The sequence below is a fragment of the Thermobia domestica genome, chromosome 18, assembly GCF_964235325.1.
Source record: "Thermobia domestica chromosome 18, izTheDome1.hap1.1, whole genome shotgun sequence".
Taxonomy (NCBI): Eukaryota; Metazoa; Arthropoda; class Insecta; order Zygentoma; family Lepismatidae; genus Thermobia; species Thermobia domestica.
This window is the reverse complement of record NC_137471.1, coordinates 141,889,587-141,916,519: the sequence shown is the minus strand read 5'-3', so window position 1 is coordinate 141,916,519 and position 26,933 is coordinate 141,889,587. Positions and strand designations below refer to the sequence as shown.

The 26,933-nt window shown below is 37.0% G+C and overlaps 1 protein-coding gene across 5 annotated transcripts in view; it reads left to right on the top strand.

Moving 5' to 3' along the window:
- LOC145675750 (kelch-like protein 23) overlaps window positions 1-26,933 on the top strand; it is an 86,763-nt gene that overhangs the window by 46,807 nt on the left and 13,023 nt on the right. For all 5 annotated transcript variants that reach the window (XM_081746397.1, XM_081746399.1, XM_081746394.1 and 2 more), the window contains 2 exons: window positions 6,053-6,234; window positions 21,300-21,411. In XM_081746397.1, the coding sequence (XP_081602523.1) occupies window positions 6,053-6,234; window positions 21,300-21,411 (294 nt within the window). The remainder of the gene's footprint in view (window positions 1-6,052; window positions 6,235-21,299; window positions 21,412-26,933) is intronic.

Below are 26,933 nucleotides of genomic sequence, written 5' to 3'. Positions count from 1 at the left end.
TTAATATGTTAAAAAAAAATATAATTGACATTGTTTATGTGCTTTATCAAATATAAGTTTGTCTTGTAATCTATAAATAGTATCACATACAGGGTGCGTAAAAAGTCCGGAACGGTCCAGTATCTCGCGAAATATACAGATCAGCAAAACAAACAAAACCACGTGTTAAATAGTTGTGAAAAAGGTATCCAATGATACCAAACGCAACCCCTTATCCGCACCTTTTTTGTAGTACGGGAGGTAACTTTAAAATCTTCAATGGGAACCCCCATTTCTTATTGCCCATTTGGATTCTTCAGAAAAAGAAAAGAGACAGTGATTTGATTCAGAATTGAAAACAGTGCCTTCACGGATGGCTTTTGAATCAACACACAAAAAAAGGGGGGTCCAAAAATTATGAAAGCCAAACTGTTATTAGTACCGTACTCTGTGGATATACGGTTATCGTACTGAATTTCAAAGTCAGAGGTCCTGAGTTCATACCCTGCAAGTTAGTGAATTATGGACAAATATATTATTTTTATCGAAGTTAAAATGTATGGATTCATTATTTGGGTACAAATAAATACATATAAAGATGTTATTCTGCGCGGGAATCGAACTCAGGACCACAGACCCCGCAATTCAATATGCTAACCGTATGGCCACAAGTATAAGACTGGCAGTTCGCATTTTCATAACGTTTTGGTACCCCCTTTTTTGTGTGTTAATTCAAGCCATCCGTGAACGCACTGTTTTCAATTCTGAATCAAATCACTGTTCTTTTTCTGGAGAATCCAAATGTGCAATAAGAAATGAGAGTTTTAAAGCCCCCGTACTCCCGAAGGAGTGAGGATAGAAGGTTGCCTTTGGTATCATTGCATAGGTTTTTCAAAACTATTTAACACGTGTTTTTGTTTGTTTTGCTGGTCTGCATATTTCGCGAGATATTAGACCGTTCCGGGTCTTTCTCCGCTCCCTGTATATAAATAATGTAAACTTCTGTCTTTTTTAGGGTAGAGCTAAGAAATGGTACGCGCGAATTTGGACTTTCCCATCACCTTTTATTATGAAAGTATTCTCTTGTATACAATAATAATATTACAGATAAAATATAAGTTCCTCTAGATATCGTGTGGCTTGCTGTCGAATTTCTAAGAGTCCAATGTCCAAGCGTCTTAGAGCTAGAGGAACCAAGGTTCTTGCGGCCAAGGTGTAGGTAGGTGCTTCTCAATGACCAGCCGTCTTAGAGAGGGGGGCAAAACCCAGAGACCAAATGTCGTAGGGAGTGGTTAGGTGCTTGCAGAGACCAAGCGTTAAGGAACTTTAAGAAACCAGGTGTCCTAGAAAGTCGAGGATAAGAAGCTTCAAAAGCCAGGCATACTACAGAGTGGAGGATAAGGAGCTCCCAGAGGCCAGGCGTCCTAGAGAGTAGAAGGTAAGGAGCTGTCATAGACCAGACGTCCTAGGGAGGGAAACTAACGAACTCCCAAAGACCAGGCGTCCTAAAGAGTGGAGGATAAGAAGCTCTCATAGACCAGGCGTCCTAGGGAGTGGAGGATAAGGAGCTATTATAGACCAGCCGTTCTAGAAAGTGGAGGATAAGGAGCTCTCATAGAGCAGGCGTTCTAGAAAGTGGAGGATAAGAAGCTCTCATAGACCAGGCGTCCTAGGGAGTGGAGGATAAAGAATTCTCATAGACCAGGCGTTCTAGAAAGTGGAGGATAAGAAGCTCTCATAGACCAGGCGTCCTAGGGAGTGGAAATAAAGAACTCTCATAGACCATGCGTTCTAGAAAGTGGAGGATAAGGAGCTCTCATAGACCAGGCGTCCTAGGGAGTGGAGGATAAAGAACTCTCATAGACCAGGCGTTCTAGAGAGTGGAGGATAAGGAGCTGTTATAGACCAGAAGTCCTATGGAGTGAAAACTAAGGATCTCCCAAAGACCAGGCGTCCTAAATAGTGGAGGATAAGAAGCTCTCATAGACCAGGCGTCCTAGGGAGTGGAGGATAAAGAACTCTCATAGACCAGGCGTTCTAGAAAGTGGAGGATAAGGAGCTGTCATAGACCAGACGTCCTAGGGAGTGAAAACTAAGAATCTCCCAAAGACCAGGCGTCCTAGAGAGTGGAGGATAAGGAGCTCTCATAGACCAGGCGTTCTAGAAAGTGGAGGATAAGAAGCTCTCATAGACCAGGCGTCGTAGGGAGTGGAGGATAAAGAACTCTCATAGACCAGGCGTCGTAGGGAGTGGAGGATAAAGAACTCTCATAGACCAGGCGTTCTAGAGAGTGGAGGATAAGGAGCTGTTATAGACCAGCCGTTCTATGGAGTGAAAGTTAAGGATCTCCCAAAGACCAGGCGTCCTAGAGAGTGGAGCATAAGAAGGTCTCAGAAGCCAGGCGTCCTAGAGAGTAGAGGGTAAGGAACTCTCATAGACCAGGCGTTCTAGAGAGTGGAGGATAAGGAGCTGTCATAGATCAGACGTCCTAGGGAGTGAAAACTAAAGAACTCCCCAAGACCAGGCATCCTAAAGAGTGGAGGATAAGAAGCTATCATAGACCAGGCGTCCTAGGGAGTGGAGGATAAAGAACTCTCATAGACCAGGCGTTCTAGAAAGTGGAGAATAAGGAGCTGTCATAGACCAGACGTCCTAGGGAGTGAAAACTAAGAATCTCCCAAAGACCAGGCGTCCTAGAGAGTGGAGGATAAGAAGCTATCATAGACCAGGGGTACCAGAGAGTAGAGCATAAGAAGCTCTCATAGACTAGGCGTCCTAGAAAGTGGTGAATGATCATTTGGTATAGATTGATGCCTTTTGCGGTGTTCCTGCTCCTTTTATCCAGAAATGTTTCTGACTGCTTGAATTTACGTCACTTGCCAACCGTCGACGATAATTGACGATGTCTTCTTCGTAGTTGTCGTTTGATGTTTGTTTACAAGCAGCACGTGGTGTTGGAAGCACATGTGGAATCTTGCAATAGTATCACATATAATATAAAAACAAAAGATTGAGTATAAAAGTTTTCAAAAAGTTAAAAAGGAATAATTCCATACTAACACTTACAACGTACAATTAACATTATCATTTTTAATTGTAAACACATATAACACTGGAATTTGTGGTTTAGTTGTTTATGTAACGAATTTAAACAATAGTTTTTAAACAAAAGATGCTTACATTTTAACAAGCCCAAAGGGTAATCTTGTTAGTACACGTTTTCACTAAACGAAACGTAATCTAAACTCAACTTTGAAACAAGAATAAATAATTAAAACATTTCGAGTAATAGTTTAAATTTCTTTCCTCAGAAATCAGACTTTATTTCAAATAGATTAACATTTATTTCTAAAATACGTACATAATTTATACTATGTCAACCTATAGTAATGTTTTCATCTGATTAGCAATGGGGCATGGATTTTATTAACATTACTTTTGTGTTTGTTTCATTTTCAATGCATAAATTACTCATAGCTCCAAATATCTATTTAATTCTTTGGAACTAGAAACGTCATCATCAATCATTTTGTTGCGATCAAACGTACATGATCTTTCTACGTATGAAAGAAGAAAGCCTTCCAACAAATCTTGTCCAAGCAAAGACGCCAACGATTTTTGATTCGTTTCATAATTGAGAAAATGCGTTCATAGTATTCTTGAGTACACGAAATAGTTAAAACATACTTATATATAGAGACGAAACTGTTTCGCATTAATTATCACAATTTTCGCATTTATTTTTGAAATGTAGCACTTTTTTTTATTGTTTTTTAACTCATAAACAGCATATTTTTGGTAGTAAGGTGTATATCTAATACAAAAATGAGGATATGCCTTGATTAGGTGCACATTCTAGCTAATGTTTTCACTAAAATATACAAATTAATGCAAAAATTTAAACACTTCCTCTAACCTCATCCTTAGTTAAAGCATAACATGCAGCAAGGCATTACCAATTCTTCTTGTAAGTTGGTTCTCCTGTCAGTAACAATCATATTATACTTGGAAAAGAATTTCTCGGCATCAACACTCGAGACTGGTAACCATATTGAACGTAACGAGCTGACAACGAAAGACCTGTGGTTAACTTTTAAACTGTTTAACAGTGATACGATGTTCCTCACTATTGAGAACTTCAGTAACCTTACTTTTAAATTCACTGTAAGCAACCAAGAGATCATAAATATTTTCACCACAAAACACAGTCAAGGATTTAAACAACACTTCAGTTTTGTTGATGTCTACATCTCTATGAAGTGGAACAGTTTCGGGATCAAATCACTCGCAGAGCTTTTTCGTAAATGCAACGTTTTTTAAGTTAAATAATATTGGAAATGCGCTTTTTAGTTATTATTAGCAATAATTAACAAGAATTCCACTTTTTTCGTTTTCATTCGCATTTATCGCAATTCATGCCGAACTTCGTGAAAATTCGCGATAATATAAACGTGATTTCTGGCTCTGAAACGAAAAGTTTGAGGTTTCCTGAAACATATACACATGTTTATAATGTTTCGCATATATCGCATTAACGTAAAAGTTGCGTTTCTACTTATATGCTTCATATGACGATAGATATAATGGGTCATTTATAGATTTAATTTGTAAAGCAGATGTAATGCACAAGCTAGACATACTTTACTGTTTTTCAGCTTTGTATTTCCATTCATTTCCTTCACTGGGGGCCGCGGTGGCTCAGTGGTAGAGCGTTCACCTCTGGTGCTAGGAGTCCCGGGTTCGATCCCAGCCCCCGCCAAGTGAACTTTGTGGTGGACAAACACCGTGTGCGTGGGTTTTCTCGGGGTTCTCCCGTTTCCTCCCACTTTCTTCATTCCACCATTTCATTCATTACTCATCATCACCGTCTCCTTTAGCCTAATCGGCAGAACCGTGGGACGTAAAACTCAAAGATTTCATTTTCATTTCATTTTCATTTCCTGCACTCTTCTTACCTTCCTCCTCGTCTTCGTTTTCTTTTTCACTTCTATGATCATATTGCTCGGTATCAGCTTCATTATCTTAAATACCCTGCTTTTTATTGGTTGATTATAGTTCTACAATGCAGTTTCTCTCAAATTTGATCTGTTCTTGCCTTATAATAATTAATTATTGTTGAGAGAACGATTAAGTAGGTCTTATAGCGAACTGATCTCCCGGAAACGGGTAGAATCTAACCAGGAATATCCTTTATCAGTGTTTAATTTTGAGTTTAGAGTACCATCGATGCAGGGATGTCTTACATTACATGCACTGCAAATATCACAACACATCGTCATTTTGTCTCGCTTATTGTTTTGAATAGTTCAATTCAGGGTGTGTTAGTTCCAGACCAATATCAGAAATAGTGTGGATATTTCGAATCTTTTCTTCTCGCTGCCAGATCATCTGTGAATTGTATCTAGTTGAACAATCTCAGCTAAATCTCTAACGGCACTACCTTTTAATGCGTCACAAGGGCTGAACGAAGCGGCATCATTAGTTTTATTAAGGATAACCAGTTGAGTTCTCCCTCTGATTAGTTTACTAATGGTACAATGTAGAACATTTGTCAAAAGCTGGACAGCATCCTTTAGTTTAGGCTTTCTTGCCTTTTCGACATATGAAGAATTGAATTAATGCTGGGTTGTGGTAGCTCAGTGATAGAGTATTCACCTCTGATGCATGGTTTCCTTGGTTCGATCCTAGCTCGCGCCAATTGAGCTTTGTGGTGGACAAACACCGTGTACGTGCGTTTCCTCGGGACTTTCCCGTTTCCTTCCACTGTCGTCATTTCACCATTTCATTCATTTCTCATCATCACCGTCTCCTTTAGCTAGCCGGCATAACGGTGGGACATAAAACTTAAAAGATTTCATTTTCATTTTAACTTACTATAAATAATGTGAACCATATTAATAATAGATAATGATAAAATAAATAATATACTCTTAGTATTCTTTGTTTCTGTTTCCATTATTTTGTTTAGTTTTAGTCTAAAATAGTATGAAGAATATACATATCTAATATACATATTTGACGCTTGCAAAAACAAACAAGTAAAAATTACCGTGCTTAACCTCTTTACCTGCAGGTGGTGAAAACCAAGATGGTCTTCTGGAGGAAGCTGAATATTATAGCACTCAATCGAACGAATGGACTAAACTATCACCACTTCCTGTTGCAGTGTCAGGTGCTGGCGCTACAATCCTCAATTTGCAGTTACATGTAGTCGGTGGAAGAAGTGAAAATAAACGCTATGAGAAGAGAGCGTGGGTAAGTAGTTGGGGTTATTACTCACTTGTTACTTATTTGTGTTTCTGGTTTACGTAAGTAAAAAGTAATTAGTAATTCGAAAGCAAACGCAACATTGATAGTCAAAGTTTTACATACATTCTCTCAAGAAAGTACTGGGAATTGGGCAATAAAACAGAAAATATGCATTATTCATCCAAATTTATTGTATCGCCTTCAAAGTAGGCCCCTTCGAAATAGTACACCTATGCCAACGAATAATCCAATCATCAAAACATTTTTGAAACGCATTTTCCGGAATCGACTTCACTGCTCGCCGTGAATTCTCTTTGTTGCCTTCTATTGACTGAACTCACAAATCGAGCACTATTAACAAACTAACTGACAGATGGCGCTCAAACTCCTCGTGAGCATAGAGGGCAGTTGTGGTAACGTATCGACAAGAATAATTTCGACGCTCCCTTTTATTGGGCTTTGTAAATGTACAGTTCCCGGTATTTTTGACAGAATGTAAATCAAATTAGTAAATAACTTAGCAGTAGCATCTAAGATGCAGAGCAACTTGCTTATTTAGACATTCAATTTTAAAAAGTAATGTAGGTATACATTTAATAGTTGAACAGCAAGTACATTTAAATTTTATGTTTACATAGTTTTAAACATAATATCAGGCAGATGGTGTCCATTATTCTCAACATGTCCATTATTCTCAACACACTGCCTTACTCGAACCTGAAAGAGTTTCGTTCAGCTCTTTCCAGCTTAGTTATTGACGGGTATGTTGGCGACTGTTCTTCAGGTGAACCAGAGTCCTAAGACGATCGTAGTAAAGAAGTGATTTTAGAGAGCCTAATAGAAAATAGTCGCAGGGGCTAAATCAGGCGACCGTGTTGGCCAGTACAGATCTCTCCTCAAGGAGATGAGGTGTCTTGGGAAGGGTTGCTAAAAACAGTCATTGACACACGCGCAGTATGTGCCGTGGCATCATTCTTGCTGCACAGAGCGAGCAGACAACCCAACAGTAGCTGCATGATTGCGGGCAGAGCGCTGAGGGGATCGCAAAACAGAAAGCCTTACCCTGTCAATGTTTCGGGGTGCTCTTGCTGTTCGTGGAAGCCCCCCCCCCTCCTTCCTTTTTTTTACGTCACCACCGTCTCCTTTAGCCTAACCTAAGCGTGGGACATAAAACTGAAAGATTTAATTTCATTTATTTTACGTCACCAGTTTCACTGAAGTTGTTTACCCATGAAACAATCGACTGCCGACCAGGAACACGACCACAGGGCGCAATATTGAAATGGGTACGGAATACACGTTGTGTTGTAATGGTTGATGGACTGTTAGAAAAGTATGCCGCGGTCCACCTTCGTCCACTCCATGATTCAAACTAAACCAAGCGAGCTACAACTTTACGCCCCACCCTCCTCGAAGTAACTATCGCTTTAGGGCGCCAAATTTAAATAAACAAGATGCTCTGTCGCATCCTGTGGAAAAAAATCTTCATTTTAACGTCCCATGGTTACACCTTTTAGACTAAAGGAGGTGAATTGGTAATGGAGGCGAATGACTTTGAAAGAATTGGTTAACGTCGACAAAACTTAGGGACGCGATGTTCATCACAAACTGACATGACTTGGCATTGAACCATGGACCGTTCACACCAAAGGCGAGCTTTCTACCACTGAGTCACTATAAGGTTAGTTGCAGTTGCCACCATCGTGAAAAAATGTAAAGCAAGGAAGGTGTACATGTGAATACGGTTGTCAGTTGAACATTATTTTCTTCCAAAGAATACGTCAGTCATCTTTATGCTGTATCTTACAGAAAATTATGATTGTTGTTACTAGTTATGCTTTATTAAAATATTTTTTGAATTTCAGTTGAAAGTGGTACCAAATGGATTACTTTTTTTTTTTAATTGCAACAAATCTGCAAAGCTGTACTGTTGTCGCTCGCGATTTATATATATATATATATATATATATATAGTGAGAACTCGTCGCCTAACCTTAAATACCAGTTGTTCATTTTCAAGCCTCAATGGAGGAATGAAAATAGCTATACTTCATAGGAATTCCACTCTACACTTTCAGAATAGGCTTTCTCCAGATTTAGGGTTATCCACGGTTCCTTTAAAATAAGTATGGCTTTCGTATGACATTTAGCTTTTAGTGCTTTATGGTTGATGTAATAATTACGAGAAAATATGGACACTGAAGTCTCGGTAGCCGAATCTCGAAGTTCGGCATGCTGAGCGGTTTCTCTAATCAATTGATCTTCTATGACATTATTTTTTATATTTTATTTTATTTTGTTATTATTATTATTATTATTATTATTTTAATTTCAATTCTTTGTTTTTCCACTTTCATCAAACCATCTATCTTCTGAGAATCGTATTTTTATGTGTAATTTCCTCATTACAGTGGAGTCTCATTAATTCGAACTTGGATAATTCGAAATATTGGATAATTCGAACAGAAGTCCATTCCCCTTGAAAGCTGTATTGAAAACAATAGAAAAAAATAGTGGATAAATCGAACTTTTGAACCTATGTTTTGGATAATTCGAAGTAAATACAGTTGAAAAATTTTAATGTTGGACAGATGTAAACAGAGAAATACAGTTTTAACGTGTTTTCAGTTATCCAGATGCAGCCATAGGGAAGAGTAATACAAAAGAAATAGAAAATCTATGTAATGATAAAGATGAAGGTGAGTTGGAGAAGTAAATATAGAGAACGTGTGCCAATCTCATCTTGTTTCAGAATTAGTTGAAAATTTAAGATGAATTATTGATAAAGTCAACCAAATATTATTAATATCGTATTCCACGCAATACATAAAATTCAAGATTTATTGACCGTACAAAAACAATCAAATTTAAGCAAATGAGGCTTACGACTTCTTAAAAGTGAGAACAGAATATTCAAATTATTACTGGTGTTTAATTGTTTGGGCTATTCCATGAATGTTGTAGTGTTGTACGTAAATATATTTTCCATTGTACACGTAGTTTGAATTATGTGGAATCAATGTCGTTTGTTAGTTTGCGGTATTCGATCACGCAAATAATAAGCTGCTTTAAAGCTAAAGTCTTTTGATGCACAGTACTTCGGTTTGTTTGTTGTTATATATGTGAAAATGAATGTTGTTGGATAATTCGAAGTTTTTTCGTGTCCCCTTGGACTTCGTAATTACCCGAAAATATCAATATACAGTGGACTCTTTTTAATTCGAACATACAAATACGTACAAATAGATTCAATTACGAGCATAGAAATAATGATAACGCGGGTTTCTTGCAAATCTGTGTTGCAATTGGTGAGGATTAATTTTATTAAAGTGGATCACTAGGTGTTCTCGGTGCTATGCTAAACGCTGCTTGTATAGTGTAGCGTTGCCAGATAGTGTCGAGTGTTTACTGATACCAGATAATAAAGGAAGTTATCATGGAATTCTGCTTGGATACTTACTGGAGAAATTAATTTTCGACCCGTACCGGAATTCACAGCTAAGTTTCGCTTCTCGAACTGCAACGCTACAATCCAAATATTTTCTTATTGTGATTACCATAGTAAACGTACAAATTGACAGCAACGCATTTTGGCGTTCCGAGCAAATTTGTTCTCAAAATCTATTTCCTTAAACGTAATTAATATTGAAATAAAATGTGAAACATAACACGAGAAACGGTCAAACAATGTATCTATTTCGTAATAAGATTGGTACTTTAGCATACTTTACATATACAAATAAACATTTTATAAAATGAGCACTTCTAGTAAGATCTAACAGCAAATGCCATCTTGCGTGCTCATTGTAAAACGAATCAAATATTTTCTTTTATTCGTTACCTTTTTCGATACCAGGAGAGACAACCAAATGAATCCTGTATTGTAGCTGAAACATAACTTTATCTTATAGTACAATATTTATTATATGTAACGTTTCATTGCGCAGTAGTTAAGGGAATGAGCTAAAATATGTATTGACTTCCGGTTGGTGATCCACCTTAAGAGATTATAATGAATGCTGTAAAATTTGGAGGCTGTAATATAAAACTTGGAGACAGGTTAAGAAAAGAACAAAGAGAACAAGAATTTTAAAATATGATTTGTTTTGTAATCCACTGTTCGAGTTGATGGAAATAAAAGCTGTTTATGGAATATTAAGAAGTTCTCCTATCTTTTGTAGTTGGAGTTGATTTCATTTCATTCTTACTAGTACTCAAACGTGCTTAAGTAACTATAAATAATAATAATAATAATAATAATAATAATAATAATAATAATAATAATAAACTAAAAAAACATTCAAAATGTATTTTCGCTTTTCGTAATGTGGCTAACGCTTGTGGTCCCGAGTTCGAATTCCGGTGGAAACACATCATTTTTGGTGCTGCGTCAGAACGTCAGAATCAAGATAAAATTCACGAATGAAAGATGTAATGAACTTCTGTGTAGTAAAGTAGAATTAACGTTGAGATACGGATGTCACGTCACTCAACCGAAACTCGTGTGACGGGACGCCCTCTTGTAGAGTTCAGTGCTAATGTGCTTTACCTTTGAAGAAAAAAGAGTCCATTAAAAGAGAACAGGGTGGAACATTTACATAACTTTTTTTTATGTAATAGTTTTTGTTTGATTAGCTGCCTCATGTCTGTATGTTTTGCCAATGCATCTTCTGCGAGACCAGGGTTTAGTGCCTTTGGTGAAAAAAGATGTTAAATTCGAAAGCAGCCAAATTTTGTATATGAATGAAAGGAGGAAACAATAGATTTAAACTTACTTTCACACACTAAATCCTCTGTATGTGCGAATTCAATCACATACAAGGAGTGAAAAAAATAATTAACTGGACTGGGACTCGAACCCGGATCTCCAGCATATCGTGCCGATCCGTTAACCACTACGCCACCCAGTCCGCTTCCCAAAACAGCCAAAGACCCTTTCACTCCTGTAGTCGATGCTCTCCACTTAGACCACATGGCTTCTACTACAATCTAGCTATTAATCTATTATTATTTCTTTAATATATATACTTTGTCGATAATATCCTCCCGACTGGTCTAGTGGCTAATGTGCATGACTTTGGTGCACAGGGTGCCCGGCTCGATTCCCAGTGGGAGAGCCTTAAAATGTGAACGCATTAAAGTAGTCGGGTTCCATCTTAAACTTTCATGTCTCATATAGTCTCAGTACTGAACAGAATGCTAAACTTCAATCCCATCCCTTGTCGATGATAGCGTATCTTAAGGTGTATTGTTGTTTATACTTCTATCTTAGGAGTAGTGCTCTTTCGCTCCTAAACGGTTAGCGCACGCGCCTTGGACTGACCCGGGTTCGATTCCCGGTGGGAGCTCATGTGGTTCGGATTCCACGTTAATCAATAACCTCGCTGCTGAACGAGACGTTAAACTCAACTGTCTTAGGAATAAGAATTGTTTGGAATTCAAGTTAAACAAGTAGAACAATCTTCAAGAAGACAGGATTTAGCATTGAATTGTTCTTTAGATTCAAATGCAAAATCATTTGTTTATAACTAACATTGAAGTCTAAAAATATTTTTGCATTAATAGATGAAATACGGTCTGTTTTAGTTTTTGATAAAAGCAGTCTTAGGTGCCTTTGTGCACAAACCTGATATTATGCTAGTGATATTATATAGTGAAAACAGTTACGTGATCAATAATATACACTCATGTCCGAAATAATTGTCGCATATCTGTAACTGTCTTCTTGTAAGAATATAATTTGATAATGATTTTGCAGGGTACTTTTAATACTGATACTGTGTATAATCGGAAAATGTGTACTTGTGGTAAATTTCATACGAAAAGAATTATAAATACGAAAATTAGAATGAGTAAAACAAAATGTTGCTAAGTGGAGAAGAAAGTTTTATTTTCGTTTTATTGTTCTTATGTACTGCTCTTTTGACATGAAATTTTCCACATACATGTCTTTGCGAATTATACACTTACTAACATTATAAGAAATACCTTGCGAATTCGTTGTCAAATTATATTTATAGACATGCGACAATAATTTTGAACATGAGTGTATATGAAAACTATTACATTAATACTTATTGACTTTTTGTAGGTGTAGTGTTGTAGGTACATAAGCAAATATGCAAAACTGTGTTCTAGAATCTTCCACAGTGAGAAGAAAAGACGACTACATAACTATACTACTTCTCATCGCATTTCTTACCTTACAATATCTTAATGGTTTAATCCCCTAAATTTCAAGATCATTTGTATTCCACAAAACACCAAGAGTGAGTCATGTATATTTCTCGTGACAAATGAGATTGGTTTCGGGAATAAAAGCAACACGTATATTGTTAAATGCAGGAAGAATCCATGAACTTTCAAAAGTGTACGCGTCATTTTAACTTAATTTTGGCGTTCCGAAGATTATAGAATGCAAAGACCCTTCCCGGGACCAATATTTGCTATAATCATAAGCCTGCACTGGGTAAAGTAGATACCCAACCGAAAAGTGTAGTGGGAAGGAAGTAGGAGTTTCATTGTTTTTTCCTAGTATTTTAGTAGACAATCGATTAAAATAAATTTAATTCTGAAACTCACGTGGACAGCTGCCTGCCCCCCGCTTCTTCATGTTGTGCATAGTCCTCCCCCGAAACAAATCGTAAATACACCACTGAAATTGAAGTATCCAAGTAGTAAATATAAAGTAGTAAGTATGATATATATAATATGCAAAATAAAAAATTATGACTAAAGTATTGTAATATAAACTATACATGATATAGATATTAGTAAACGTTAAATTTATGTACATAGAATAATTAGAAATATATTGTAGAATTAATCTATTTCTTTACACTAATATTTCTCTTGTGTTTTTATTCATTGTATAGTATACCATTCTTAGTAGTAAATTCATTATCTGTGTGCTAAATATATTTACTTTGTTTCTGAACTTATAGGAAATAATAATAATAATAATAATAATAATAATAATAATAATAATAATAATTATTATTATTATTATTATTATTATTATTATTATTATTATTATTATTATTATTATTATTATTATTATTATTATTATTATTATTATCATTATTATTGTTATTGTGTCGTATACAAATCCGTACGGCACATTTTCTTTTCGATGTGTTATGTATGAAGTTTGCATATTTTCAGCATGTTGTTCAAGTTAATAAATCCACAGAAATGAATATTTTCAAAAATAAAACAACTTACTTGGCAACGTTACCTCAGTATGTAAAACCTTGTTACGTTAGAAATGTCATCAGGATTAATCTTCAGATGTTTTTTTTTTTTTTTTTTTTTTTTTTAAATATACATGGCTGAAAAATAGTCATGAAGGAAGTCATTTAAGCTTTGAAACAGACAACATGCATGCTTCCTGTGCGAGTGGTCATGGGTTCGATCCCGGAAGAAGTACTTAGCTCGGATGTCAATTTAAGTAGCGGTTCATATCTTACTTTAAAGAATATGTCTTATGTAGCGTCGGTACTGAAAGGGATGTTATGCTCCAGTTAATCAAAAGCCATTTAATTAAATAAGAGGAAGAATACAAAGTAGCGATAACAGTATCAATAAAGTATTGATAATAACTCAGAAACAAACAGAACGACATTTGAGTAATTTCCATTAAGATGAAAACTAACTAACTCTATAGCCTATGGAACCCGGAGGTTCAATACCGCGTTCACAAAAACTCTCCATTGACTTCTGTCCTTAGCCAACTGAGTCTGGTTTCTACTTTGTATTCCTATTCCTGCGAGATCCATCTTTATCCTCCTTTCTGTGCCTAGGTGTTCTTAGCGGTCGTTTTCCGCTTGGATTCCAGTTAAAACTTTCCTACTTTCTTCCATTCTCGCTACATAACTTGTCCACATTAGCCTCCTAGACTTAATGACCCTAGCAATGTTTAGTAAACGGTATAAATTACATAGTTCCTCCTCATGAAGTTTCCGCATTCCCATTCCTTTTGGATTCAAATATTCGTCTCAGGATATTATTCTCAAATATTTTCAGTTTGCGTTCTTCCCTTAAGGTAAGCGACCAATATTTCGCAACCATACAGCACAACAGGCATGATTATCGCTTTATATATTTTAAGCTTCAAATTTCTCGGCCGAATTCGCTACGACAAAAGATTTTTAACAATAATAATACGAATTCCCTGCTTTCAGTCGACATTTAATTTCTTCGTAAATATGATTTTGGTCTGTTGTTATTGATCCTAGATATTTGCAAGTATCCAATCGTTAATACTTCGACGTATCCACAATTTACAATATTACGATCCAGCGAAGGTCAGTGTATGTAGTTTTTTGCATTTACTTCTAACCACATGTCCCTGTATGAGTTTAGTAAGGCCTCTGCATTTCTTTCTATTGTTTTTCTATGATTCCCTATCAGCTTTACATCATCAGCATACGCTAAAACGTAGTGAATACCATTGAGCTCTAGGCCTTAGTTGCTATCTTTGATTTTTCTCATATCGTACTCCAGAACAAAGTTGAACAATAATGGCGACAACGCATCTCGTTTTTCCAAACCATTGTCGACATGAAAGCCCGTGGAGAACAATTTTCCTACTCGGACTAACACATCTTAATTAATCTAACTAGTTTTTTCGGTATTCCAAATTCTGCAAGAATGGTGTACAATGTTTCTCTTCTAACAGAGTCGTAAGCCTTTCAAAAATCAATAAATAATTGATGTACCGGGGTATTGTATTCCCATTTCTTTTCGAGTATTTGTCGAATAATAAATGTGTGGTCGATAGTTGATCGATTTCACCTAAATCCGCAGTGATGATCTCCATAATTTCATCTGCGTATGGGATCAGTCTTGCTAATAGAATGTTTGAGAGGATTTTATAGGATGTTGACAGAAGAGAAATACCTCGATAATTATTACAATCCGCTTTGTCGCTTTTCTTGTGAATTGGAACAGTGATTGGTTCTTTTCACTGTTATGGTAATTCCTCCTTGTTCCAGATAAGGAGAATGAGTTTGTACAAACTCTACGAATCGGCTATGTTCTCCAATATTGTCATCATGCTTCAACGTCAAATCTGGATCCATCATAAAAAGAAAAGAAGCATTTAGTGAGGTCCACAAAGGCTTTATTCAACTTCTTACTTCGAAAACTCCAACCAGTAATGATTCAATTTTGTTTACTTTTGTTGTTTTAGTCCTTCAATTGATTTTTAATGCAATATTACAAGGAGAGTACACGTTGTACATCCTCAGCTTGAACTCAGTGCAACTTAGCATCTTGATATACTTTTACGATGCTGCTCTTAAAATTAGGTTTCAAAATTGATGCGCCGTCAAGCAAAAGAAATTCGGAATGTTACTCAGTTTTAGAACAAATACATGGGGTCGGACGACGCTCGTCTAGAGACTCAAAGAAATAATAATAAAAAAAAAAAAAAAAAAAAAAAAAAGAGTTTTACAAAAGTATTGAGAGAGGAGGTTGAGGAAATGGGGTTGGCAAGAATAACATGAGGAATCAAGGTATCTGTTGTCTTTTCGTGGCTCTGCTGGGCTTCTTGTCGTCCTCCTGGTTGGTACTGACTGTCTCCTTGTCCTGCGATAGGCATGTAAAACTTCAGCTGTCTGATCTATTTAGTCTAGAGGTGGCTATGACTCAGACTTGCATAAGTATTTGAGAGACGGAAGTTACATTGTCAGACTAAAAATTAAGTTCGCTTGTCTGTCCCACTAACTCACTCTCGGCAGACTCTCTAAGTATTAGACTAGAATTTCCCGCCAGACTAACTCTCCGGTTGATAGGCTTCTTCCGACTGTCAATAATGTGTCTCCCGTTGACTGACTAACAGTATGTCTTCTCCCGGCAGACTGACTGCTTCTGGGTCGTCCTGGGTTTTTAAAGCTGAATTCTCTCGACGTGTTGTTGATGTGGTCAGAAAATCTCGTGTCAACAGGTACCTGACGTCATAAAGGTTAGATCATCGGGAGACGCTCTCTCAGCTTTTATTACATAAAAGTAGTACACCAACATAACATAATCTCTACACAACACTGCAAGAACATTGAAATACGCGGAAACAGAACATAGTATAAGTTCCCAGAGTACAACGAATTCATTACTAAGAATCTGTACTTCCACGATTTGTTATCTCGTGTCTGCTAAATAGTTTTATGTAAGTAAAAAAAAAGGGGGGGAGATCAGTCTCACGAAAATAATGACAATTTTCTTACACTGAGAAAAGATTCACATTTACCAATCAATCGATAGTACAATAGGTTGGGAGTTCAATGCAAATCAATAATCAGTACACACTGATATCTACACTACTTAGTGTGTAGATCTAAATGTTTTCTACTCATCAATAAACTAGAGTTATGGGCCATCAATGCTGGGATTTGGAAAAGAAACGTAAACAAATCTCTACCAATAAATAATGTACGTTTCGTAATTTGAACACTGAAACATAAATTGTCTACTGTTCTGGAAGGATCAAATTCAATGGCAATAACATTCATGTTAAATTTAAAGGTAGATTAGAAACTTCGAAATTTTTAACAAATTTATCGGTTTCTCTAAACGTATTGAGCCTTTGGAGATCAGCATTGAGGAGGCATTTATTGTGATGTGAAACCAACATTACGAAATCACATAGGCACTATTTTCTTTGATGGCTTCTGTCATTTTCCCGGCAACAGGTTGTCTAAAAAGTAGCCTTTGGAGATCAAAATAGAGAAGACATTTACTGTTATTTGAGAAAAAAAAAATTTATAGTCACATAGTCTCCATTTTGTTTGATGACCAGCATATTCCCGACAACACCATAATCTGTAGCACTTCCGTGCTTTCTGGTCAAAAAGTTGTGGCACGTGGTTTCCGTGGGCCTCTTTTGAAAGTTAGTTAACACCATTCAGGGAGTGCTGCAAAGACCAAAGCAAATGATAGGCTGATAGTCCTAGGTCCGGGCTATGCAATGGATGTATTAAATCTTTCCAGCCAAGTTCTCGTAGTTTCTGGCAGATCACTAAATATGTATGCGGTCTGTCCTTGTTAACGTGGTACATGACACCTTTTCTTTTGACTAGTTCTGACCGTTCCATTTGAATTACTAAGTACGCTTTGCTATCTTTCGACACTACAGGTCCGAGTCCGATAGTTTTTTTCCGATGTCAGCAGCACGTGATGCACGATGCTCTTCCAATCCGACCAAACGCACAGCATAACCTTCATGGGTATCTGTGTGGACTCTGCCACATACTATGGAGCTTTCCGTCGCCTCGACCACTATCTTTTTTTTTTTTTTTTTTTTTTTTTTTTTTTTTTTAACATTGTTGTCGTAGGCTATTTACGTTCAAGTTCGTTACTTTTTTTTCAGTAAAGTTTCACAGATAAAAATTCGATCGAGTAAATGTTTACGAGTCTGAGCATGTAGCACCCAAACGGCGAGTTATCTTCTGTAGCCAGCTTGCTTCGGATGATTTAACACTGTTTAATGGTGGATGTTTAGGTCTTAGCAATAGCATGACTATTATATGCCATTTTGCCCAACTTTTGCCACAAGATTATCCACTTTTGGTATGATTGGTTCCCCACTACGAGGAGTATCTTAGGCATCGAAATTTCCAGAGCGAAAGCAACTGAACCATTTTGTGTCTGTTATTTTAGATACGTATTTTACCCATAAACATCATACATTTTTGCACGAGTCTGTGGAGCACTTGCGCCATTATCGAAATAAAATTGTAAAATGTAGCTCAGGTTTGTGGAAATTTCTTCACACCGAAACAGCTTACAGGGTTTGTATGATAAGTAATGAGACCAGGTCTGGAAACATTGTTTTATTGATCTGATCTGTACAGGGACTTAAAAGCTTTCGAAGTACTCTCCTCTTGCGTCGATGCACTTCTGCAATCGATGTTTCCACGCTGCAAACGCCCCCTGGAAGTCAGCAGCCGGCATGTCCTTTAGAAATGTGGTCACGGCTGCTTGGATGGCTGTGACGTCTGCAAAACGGGTTCCTTTCAAGCGTGGCTTCAGCTTCGGGAAGAGGAAGAAGTCGGCCGGGCTCACATCTGGGCTGTAGGGTGGTTGTGGAAGGACTTCCACCCCAATCCGGGTCAAAAAGGAGGTCACTAAGAAGGCGGTGTGGGCAGGGGCATTGTCGTGATGCAACTTCCACCGGCTAGCGATCGCCGGTCTTTTCCGCTTGACGCTCCTGTGCAGTCTCTCAAGGACTTGTTTGTAGAAGGCGGCGTTGACGGCTTGTCCTTGGGGTACAAACTCCTTGTGGACCACCCCCACATTGTCAAAAAAAACAATCAACATTGTTTTCACCTTTGACTTCGACATTCTGGCCTTCTTGGGGCGCGGGGACGCAGGAGTGTGCCACTCCGCGCTTTGACGTTTCGTTTCAGGGTCGTACTGGAACACCCACGACTCGTCACCTGTTATGACGTCATCTTCAAAGTTAGGGTCACTGTTCATGAGGTTCAACAGTTCCTGACAACAATCAACACGTCGTTGCTTTTGTTCGTCAGTCAACACTCGCGGCACCAGTTTCGCACAGATTTTTCTCATTCCCAATTGTTCCGTCACAATCTTGTGCACTGTTGTGTGGTTCATATCGAGTTCATCAGCAATCAATCTCAACGATAATCGACGGTCTGAGTTCAGGAGATCCCTCACTTTTGCCACAGTTTCGTCCGTAGTCACTGTTGTCGGGCGTCCAGCCCTCTCCAGATCCTCAACGCTTTCCCGGCCGTTCCGGAACGCACTGTGCCAACGAAACACCTGGGCTTTGGATAGGGCTTCCTCTTTGTAGGCCTCCGTGATGAGAGAAAGCGTCTGAGTAGCCGTTTTCCCCAGGCGAACGCAAAATTTGATCGCATAACGCTGTTCGATGGAACCCTCCATGTTTGTTGATTTTCCGCCGTGACAAGAATGTTCACAAGGGCTTTGTCCAAGGCTTGTCCGCGCTCCACTAAGGCTCGGAGCCAACTGACGCGCGGTGCGTTGCTTTGCTCGGACCCCCCCCTACATCCTCCATCACCGACAAACCCGCTCCAGCGACACGCGCGCCGCGGCGCGGCGAGTCTCATTACTTATCATACAGACCTTGTAGTTTAACCCTTTGGGGATCTTTTGGTACATTTTGTACCATATGCGTTTTTCATGGTACATTGCGTTATTTCTCTTCTATTTGAGCTTTTTCGTCTTTTGTTTTTCAAGTCCAGAGACATTGTAGAATACATTACGTATGGTTTCAGACCGTCCTGCGTCCAGACATGGGAGGTGATGACGTCATAATCTTAAAATGTATTTTTTCCCTTTTTAAGCCTATGTTCATTATTTTTTGGCGGGCTTATTTTTGAACGTAGAAGATTGAAATTCTGCACAAACATTCAGTCTACCGAGTAGTATTTACCAGATTTTTTGTTCCGATGTCAGTGTTAAAACAGGGGGGGAACCAGAGGGGCAAAGGGTTAAAAAAAAAGGATATTTTTACCCCAAAAATCCCGTTTGTCGTCATTTTCCCGCCTCATATACATGATAGGACCACGTGAGTCATACCGTCTGAAAGGCAGTTCCATTCTGAAGAGAACGACGGTCGAATTATTATCCTAGGGTAATTAGGGATGACTCAGGGAATTTTTAAAAAATATACTTCTATATAGGGAAAAATGGGGCATTGTCGGTATATATATTTTTTGGCGGGCTTATTTGTGAACGTAGAAGATTGAAATTTTGCACAAACATTCAGTCCACCAAATAGTATTTACCAGATTTTTTGTTCCGATGTCAGTGTTAAAACAGGGGGGAACCAGAGGGGCAAAGAGTTAAAAAAGGGATATTTTTACCCCAAAAATCTCGTTTTTCGTCATTTTCCCGCCTCACATACACGATGGGGACAAGTGACTCATACCGTCTGAAAGGCAGTTCCATTCTGAAGAGATCGACGGTCGAATTATTATTCTAGGGTAATTAGGGCCGTCTCAGTGAATTTTTATCCAAATATACTTCTGTATAGAGTAAAGGTGGGGCATGGTAGGGAATTTTTTTCTGGCGGGCCTATTTTTCCACGTAGAAGATTGAAATTTTGCACAAACATTCAGTCCACCGAGTAGTATTTACCAGAAGTTTTTTTTCCGATTTCTGCGTAAAAACAGGGGGGTCCAGAGGGGCAAAAGTTGAAAAAAGGGATTTTTAGACCCAAAAAATCCCTTTCTTCGGGATTTTCCCCCTTTACATACATGATAGAGACACGTGAGTCATACCGTCTGAAAGGCAGTTCTATTCTGAAGAGAATGATGGGCGAAACATGACCCTAGGGTAATTAGGGATGTCTCAGGAAATTTTTCCCCTGAGATCATGGTGTTTTGCGGTAGTTTTGGGCATGGTGGGAATTCCTGATAAAATTTCTCCCGCCCTTACTATTCAAGATATAAACTTGAAATTTGGTACACACACTTAGTTTACCAAGTACTATTTATCAGGTTTTTGGAGGTCTCTACGTACACACAGGGGGGCAGGGGGGCCCAAAGTTGGACAAAAAAAATTTCCCCTCAAAATTTTCCCTTTGACATCAATTTTCCCTCTCCTGGTATATGGTATGGGCATGCAAGTGATACCATTTGAAAGCCAGCTCTATTCTGAAGAGAACGAGGTATAAACCATGATCCTAGGATAAATAGTGACGATGCAGTAGGTGCTTGACTGAAAGTCTCAAAAATAGCCCAAAAAGCCAAGAGCTCCCAAGGGTTAATTATAAGAATTCCAACACTTTTTGCACGTCTACCAGCTTCAGCTACCAAATGACATTGGTCTTAGGCCGCTGCGATTTGGGCCAGTAACGCCATCTCGTGCTCAAAAAGCTCAATACGTTTTAGAGTACCTGATATGTTTATGTATTCACTTGATATTTATTATTATTTTCTTTTTTCAATCAGGAGGTTATACAAATGTTAGAGGAAGGAAAAACGTGTAAGGAGTTGTTGGCCATTCCAAGAAACATTGGAATAATTTGGGAAAGGAACAATGCATCAAATGAATATGTAGAATACTGACTATTTCTCTTTTAGGCGTATGAAGATTCTCATAATTGTTGGCATGAAGTCCCGCCAATGAACAGCCACAGAGCATTTCATGGAGTTGTTACAGTTAATGGAATCATCTATGCCATTGGAGGTTTAGGTAAGGACTACTCTAAGATTATAAGACAGCTCGATAATACACTCTTGAATATTAAATTATTATAACAAATATGCAAATCAAATGGTGGCATGAAGAAAGTGGAAGGAAACGAGAGAACCCTGAGAAAACCCACGCACACACTATTTGTCTGCCACTTTACCCACTTGACGCGACCTTGAACCGAATCAGGGATTCTACTACTGGGCCATCGTGACCTCCATTATAACAAATATGTAAAGTAAATTAAAATAGTAATAAAGTTGAAAACAATTGTCATACCTTGACAATGAAGAGTTTAGTAAATGTTGGTAGAACATAGGAATTAAGTACAGTACAAAGGACTTTCGACTCTCCGAGGTGTAATATGGCAAAACAGGAGGCGTGATAAGAAAAAGGCCGGATGTGTTGGAGTTCTATAATTAATCACTTCTTGCCTCACCCATAATATTATAAAAACACTTTTCATAGCAAAACCATTATCATACATGTTTTCTGACCGCATATCACAGATCAATACTTTATAAATATTTGATATGAACTCTGCTGTACGTATAGAAAGTCTAAGAATAAAATATTGTACATATTTTAAGATAAATTTTATAGTGTCTTAAGTTAATTACAAGAAACATAATATGATGTACACTGTACATACATATAGTTTAAAATAAACAGAACATTGACGTAAAACGTAGGTCTAATTTTGAAATAAATGACTTAAATTTGTTTTGCTTTTCATTATTGAATGATTACACAGATGTGAGAAGGCAAGGCTAAAAGTGCCAAAACTTATAGCATTTAGTTTTTGAAAGAGTTCTCGATAGATGACTGCTTTTCCTTGAGAAAACCACATTTTTATCAAGGCATTTCATTCCAAGTAGAACGTAATAAAACTATTCTCCATTTTATTACGGAGTAGTTTCTCTCTCTCTCTCTCTCTCTTTCTCTCTTTTTTTTTCTTTCTTTCTTTTTTGGAATTAAGCCGGATAGTCGAGAGACTACTGTATTAACAGTTTTGATGCCAGATATGAACCGAGATTTTTCATTAATAACCATTAGAAATAATCTGAGCATTAAGATTTCGTGTTATATTTTAATGCTCATTAATGTCAATGATCCATAGTTTAAATCAACCGTAGATTTAATGTAGAAGAATGTTAATTCTTTGCTAACGTTTGCCTATCATTCAGCTACGGAGTACCATTAAGGAAGTATAAAAGCTAAAGCGAATGAACCCAGCTTAGGTGATATCACACAAGTTCCCTTTAGAAGAACTTCCTTATTTGTAAGCTATGTAATTTCAACAAATATCTTTCCAACATTTTCTTTGTACAAGAGAAGGAGTGGAAATCTGATGAAGACACAGTTATTGTGTTGAAACTGTTACGTTTTTGTGTTTTATATAATTTTATCACATAGCCTTGCTCAGTGTGTTATTGTGTTTAGTTTGACACTGTGGAATTAAGGCCTGGTAGAATAATAATCCTGATATAGCTATATTTACGTGAGAAACCATGATATGTTGAAAAAGACATTTTGTTAGTGTCACTTTTCTGTTAGCGTTTAGTCCAACGTCAGTGTGTGTGTGTGTGTGTGTGTGCCTCAGAATTTAGTAGTAAAACATAATAATAATTAATAATTTATTATAATGAGAATTTTGGTTATGATCTCTTCTTCCACACAATAGCTTACCCTTTACATTCTTCTGAAATGATGTATATTGTGTAGAGGATATCTACTTGTAAAAACTACAGATATCCTCATAAGTAAAGTGGCTTACTTTGTATCTGTGTGTTTATTACTTTAATTGAATGTTTCCTTCCTCTCTAGAAGCGTCATCTGCACCATTTGTATTACTGTTACGGATCGTTATTTTTACATCTCCTATTGTAAGTTACTTTGTTTTAAAGAATAATTAGTGCAGAGTATTTTGTGACTATATTTCGATTTTTGTTTACTCTTATTAATTGTCACTATATTTACCATCTTATACACACACATGTCGCTATATATATATATATATATATATATATATATATATATATATATATATATATATATATATATATATATATATATATATATATAATACAAGGTGTAATAAGATGTATGTCGCGGCGCCAACATTAAGTTTTGTTCTAAACTGCAAAAACGTGCCAAAGAAGCTCGTGAAATACCAAAATTAGTGTATGACGATGAAGTAGTGGTATTGAAGACTGTTTACAAGTGGTATGAGCGATTCAAAAATGGTAAGGAGTGAGTTGAAAACGAGAAACGATCGAGACGTCATTCGACGTCAAAAACAAATGAAAATGTGCAAAACGTGGAACAAATGATCTGTTGAAACAAGCGAATAGGTATTCGAGAGCTTCCGAAGAACTAAACATTTCAGTTGGGTCCGTGAAAAGTATTTTAAGCGCCGATTAAATGGGCAAACAACTTCTTTCTTCACCACGAAGACATGGCGTGTCACACCTTGCTTTTGATCCGCGAGTTTTTGGCCGAAAAAAATATGTGTCTGTTCACATTCGCTGTGCTCTGCAGATATAGCATCATGCGTCTAGTGGTTCTTCCCAAAAATTAAAACCGTGTTTAAAGGAAAACGTTTCCACATTATTCCTGCATTGAGAGAACCACGACAGAGCAGCTGAACACCTTTGCAAAAGGAGCCTTCCAGAAATGCTTCCAGTCATGAATTCAACGTTGGGATAAGTGCTTTACTAGACAAAGGACAGTACTTTGAAGGAGATTAAACCAAATTCCATGTAAGCTTATTACTTTGTTTCTCATAAAATATTCACCGTATTTTTTGATTACACCTTGTATATGCACGAAAACACTATTCACATTAATAATTTATGTGGAATTGCACAATATGACAATTTGTGGTTGTCCTTCAATTCATTTTAGCTCTTTGTGATTTTATGTGTAAGATGGTTGAACACTTGTTTTAGCTTGTGTTTGTCAGTGGGATTTCTTCTGAAAGCTAGTTCTACATTTTTGTTGGCATCAGATATGAAGTTTCTAAATAACTTTCTATTGACAACTCAACTGAAGGTGAAGGCAATGTGTCCATATCCAAGTTTTCAAATAATTTAAATATGCTCAGAATATACGTGTTGAGATCTTATCTAGGTTCCTTAATAAAATTACTGATCATCTTGACGATGAAGTTTTTAAACTGGAAACGATCTGGGTAGAGCAGATGCGATGAACTATAGTTGTCAGTTGCTTGAATTCCACTAGAATACGTTTTCGTCTCATTATCGCATTCTGAATCCACTATTTCAAAGTACAGCGTGTCCATAAAAAATACTGTCATATTTTAAAGTGGTATTACGTCGCTTTGGATAATTGTATTTAAATGAAACTGGTCACATTTGAAAGAAAAACTCAAACTTTTTTTGCTATACTTCATAGACATTGAATGTGGATCCCACGAGTGACGATGCAGACATCAAGACAATATTCCCATGGCCTCCCTGAATGGCTTTTTCCTTTGATGACATATGATGCAGCCGCGATCCACAAAATCACAGTACCACTTCAAAATTGACGTGTGTGTAGGGCCCTGATGTTGAAACCTTCGCCTAAAAGCACGCTGAACCTGCACCAGACTCTGCGTGCTGTGATATTCCAAAACACACCAACTTCATTCTTGTGGTTGCCATAACTCCTTAACACTTATTCTTTAATAACAACACAACACAATGAAGGAAAAATAAATTTACGTTAGCACATTATGGCATAACAGTACAGAAGCATAAAAGCTTCCCAAGTGACCTCCAGCAGAAACAGCAACTGCCTGCTAAATATCCAACAATGAACCCATATCAACTAATCACAAAGTAAACCTGATTGAATTTATTTTTTCTGTGTTTGATCCCATTATTGATATTGTTGTCCATACCATTGTTGACATACCAAAATATATTTGAGTTTTTCTTTGAAATGTGACCAATTTCGTTTAAATACGATTACCCAAAGCGACGTAACGCCACTTAAAGTATGATACTATTTTTATGGACACGTTGTATGGTTAACTTTAGTTCTCTCACAAACCCTCAGAGCCTCAATTTTGCAATCAGGTAACGCTCATGCTTATTTAAAATCATTTATTCTTGACATTTCCTAAATTCCATTCTTTTTTTTTTTTTTTTTTTTTTTTTTTTTTTTTTTTTTTTAACACTCTGCTCAACCACAAACATACAGGAAGCAATCAGCATCAGCAATATTATGATTCATTGTCTCAAACCTAACTTAATCACGTAAACAACTATTTTACTTCATTCCTTGCTTAACAAGGTATTTTATATCAATTTACAGTATTTCCAAACAGTTAAATCAGTATGAAAGCAAAAGACTCCTAACACAATCATGTTGCGTATTGTTTTACTTTCTGTATTTTAGCAAAAAGTAGCAGATCAGTAAATTAAAGATATATTGTAGAATTCCGCATAAATTATTAATATGAATAGTAATTTCGTAAAGAAAAAAATAGTAATGGCAATTATTAATGCTAATCAAAAATCGAAATTAAGTCACGGAATACTCCGCACTAATTTACATATATATAAATGAAAGTGACTATGTTTGTCACTTCGTACTCGACGGATCTCGATCAAATTTTCAGATGACGTTTGGGCCTGAGATGGTTTTTATCATTTCAATTTAACGTAGGAAAAGGGGAGGGGGGAAATAAATGAAACTTAATAACTCTTGAACCACGCAACCGATCTCGATCAGATTACCACATAGATGAGGCTCGGGCCTGGGATGGTTTCTATCATAATAAATATGGTGTTGATGACGTTCGCAGAGAAGAAGAAAATATTGAATTAAAGTAATAAAAACCGAGGAACAAGGTAAGCCACACTTTTTTCCGTAAAGATTTTTTTCTTTTTTATACTTAACGCTAAGCAAAAGTTCCCATTTGCCATGTATACCTCTCATGAACGCAATTGTATTTGCATTACCTAATCGCATTCACACATTAAACACTTGATCATCTACTTAACCACTTCCACTTCTACCTATTTGCAGACCTGTTCTGCTCTGGAATGTTCTTGCGAGGAATATTATAATTATATGCCGCAGCTCAAACAGCCAAGTCGGCTATATCACTGAAAATTGTTGTAAGTGAAGAACATGTACAAAATGGCCCGATCCAAGATAGACGATTGGCCTGTTATAAGTAGATGATTTGTTTTCCACACTTCTAATGTAATTAAGGAGGAGAAGTGGTGCCTAACATCGTTAAATTGTAAAGCATATTATTAAGATTCTAATAAACAGTGAATTGTCTAAAGTAATTAATTGTTTGAAGTTGAGAGCAAAGCTCCCCTATACTTATCGACTAAAGCTCATATCTTCTCACATTTGCAGACCTAAAATCTTCAAGCTCTATCGGAATCCATGATAACATGTAACTATTATTATCTACAGTGTATACAATTAAACTAGAAGGTATATTTTTCATTGTTTTTAAACAGCTTGTTGACCACACAACAATAAACTAGAAACGA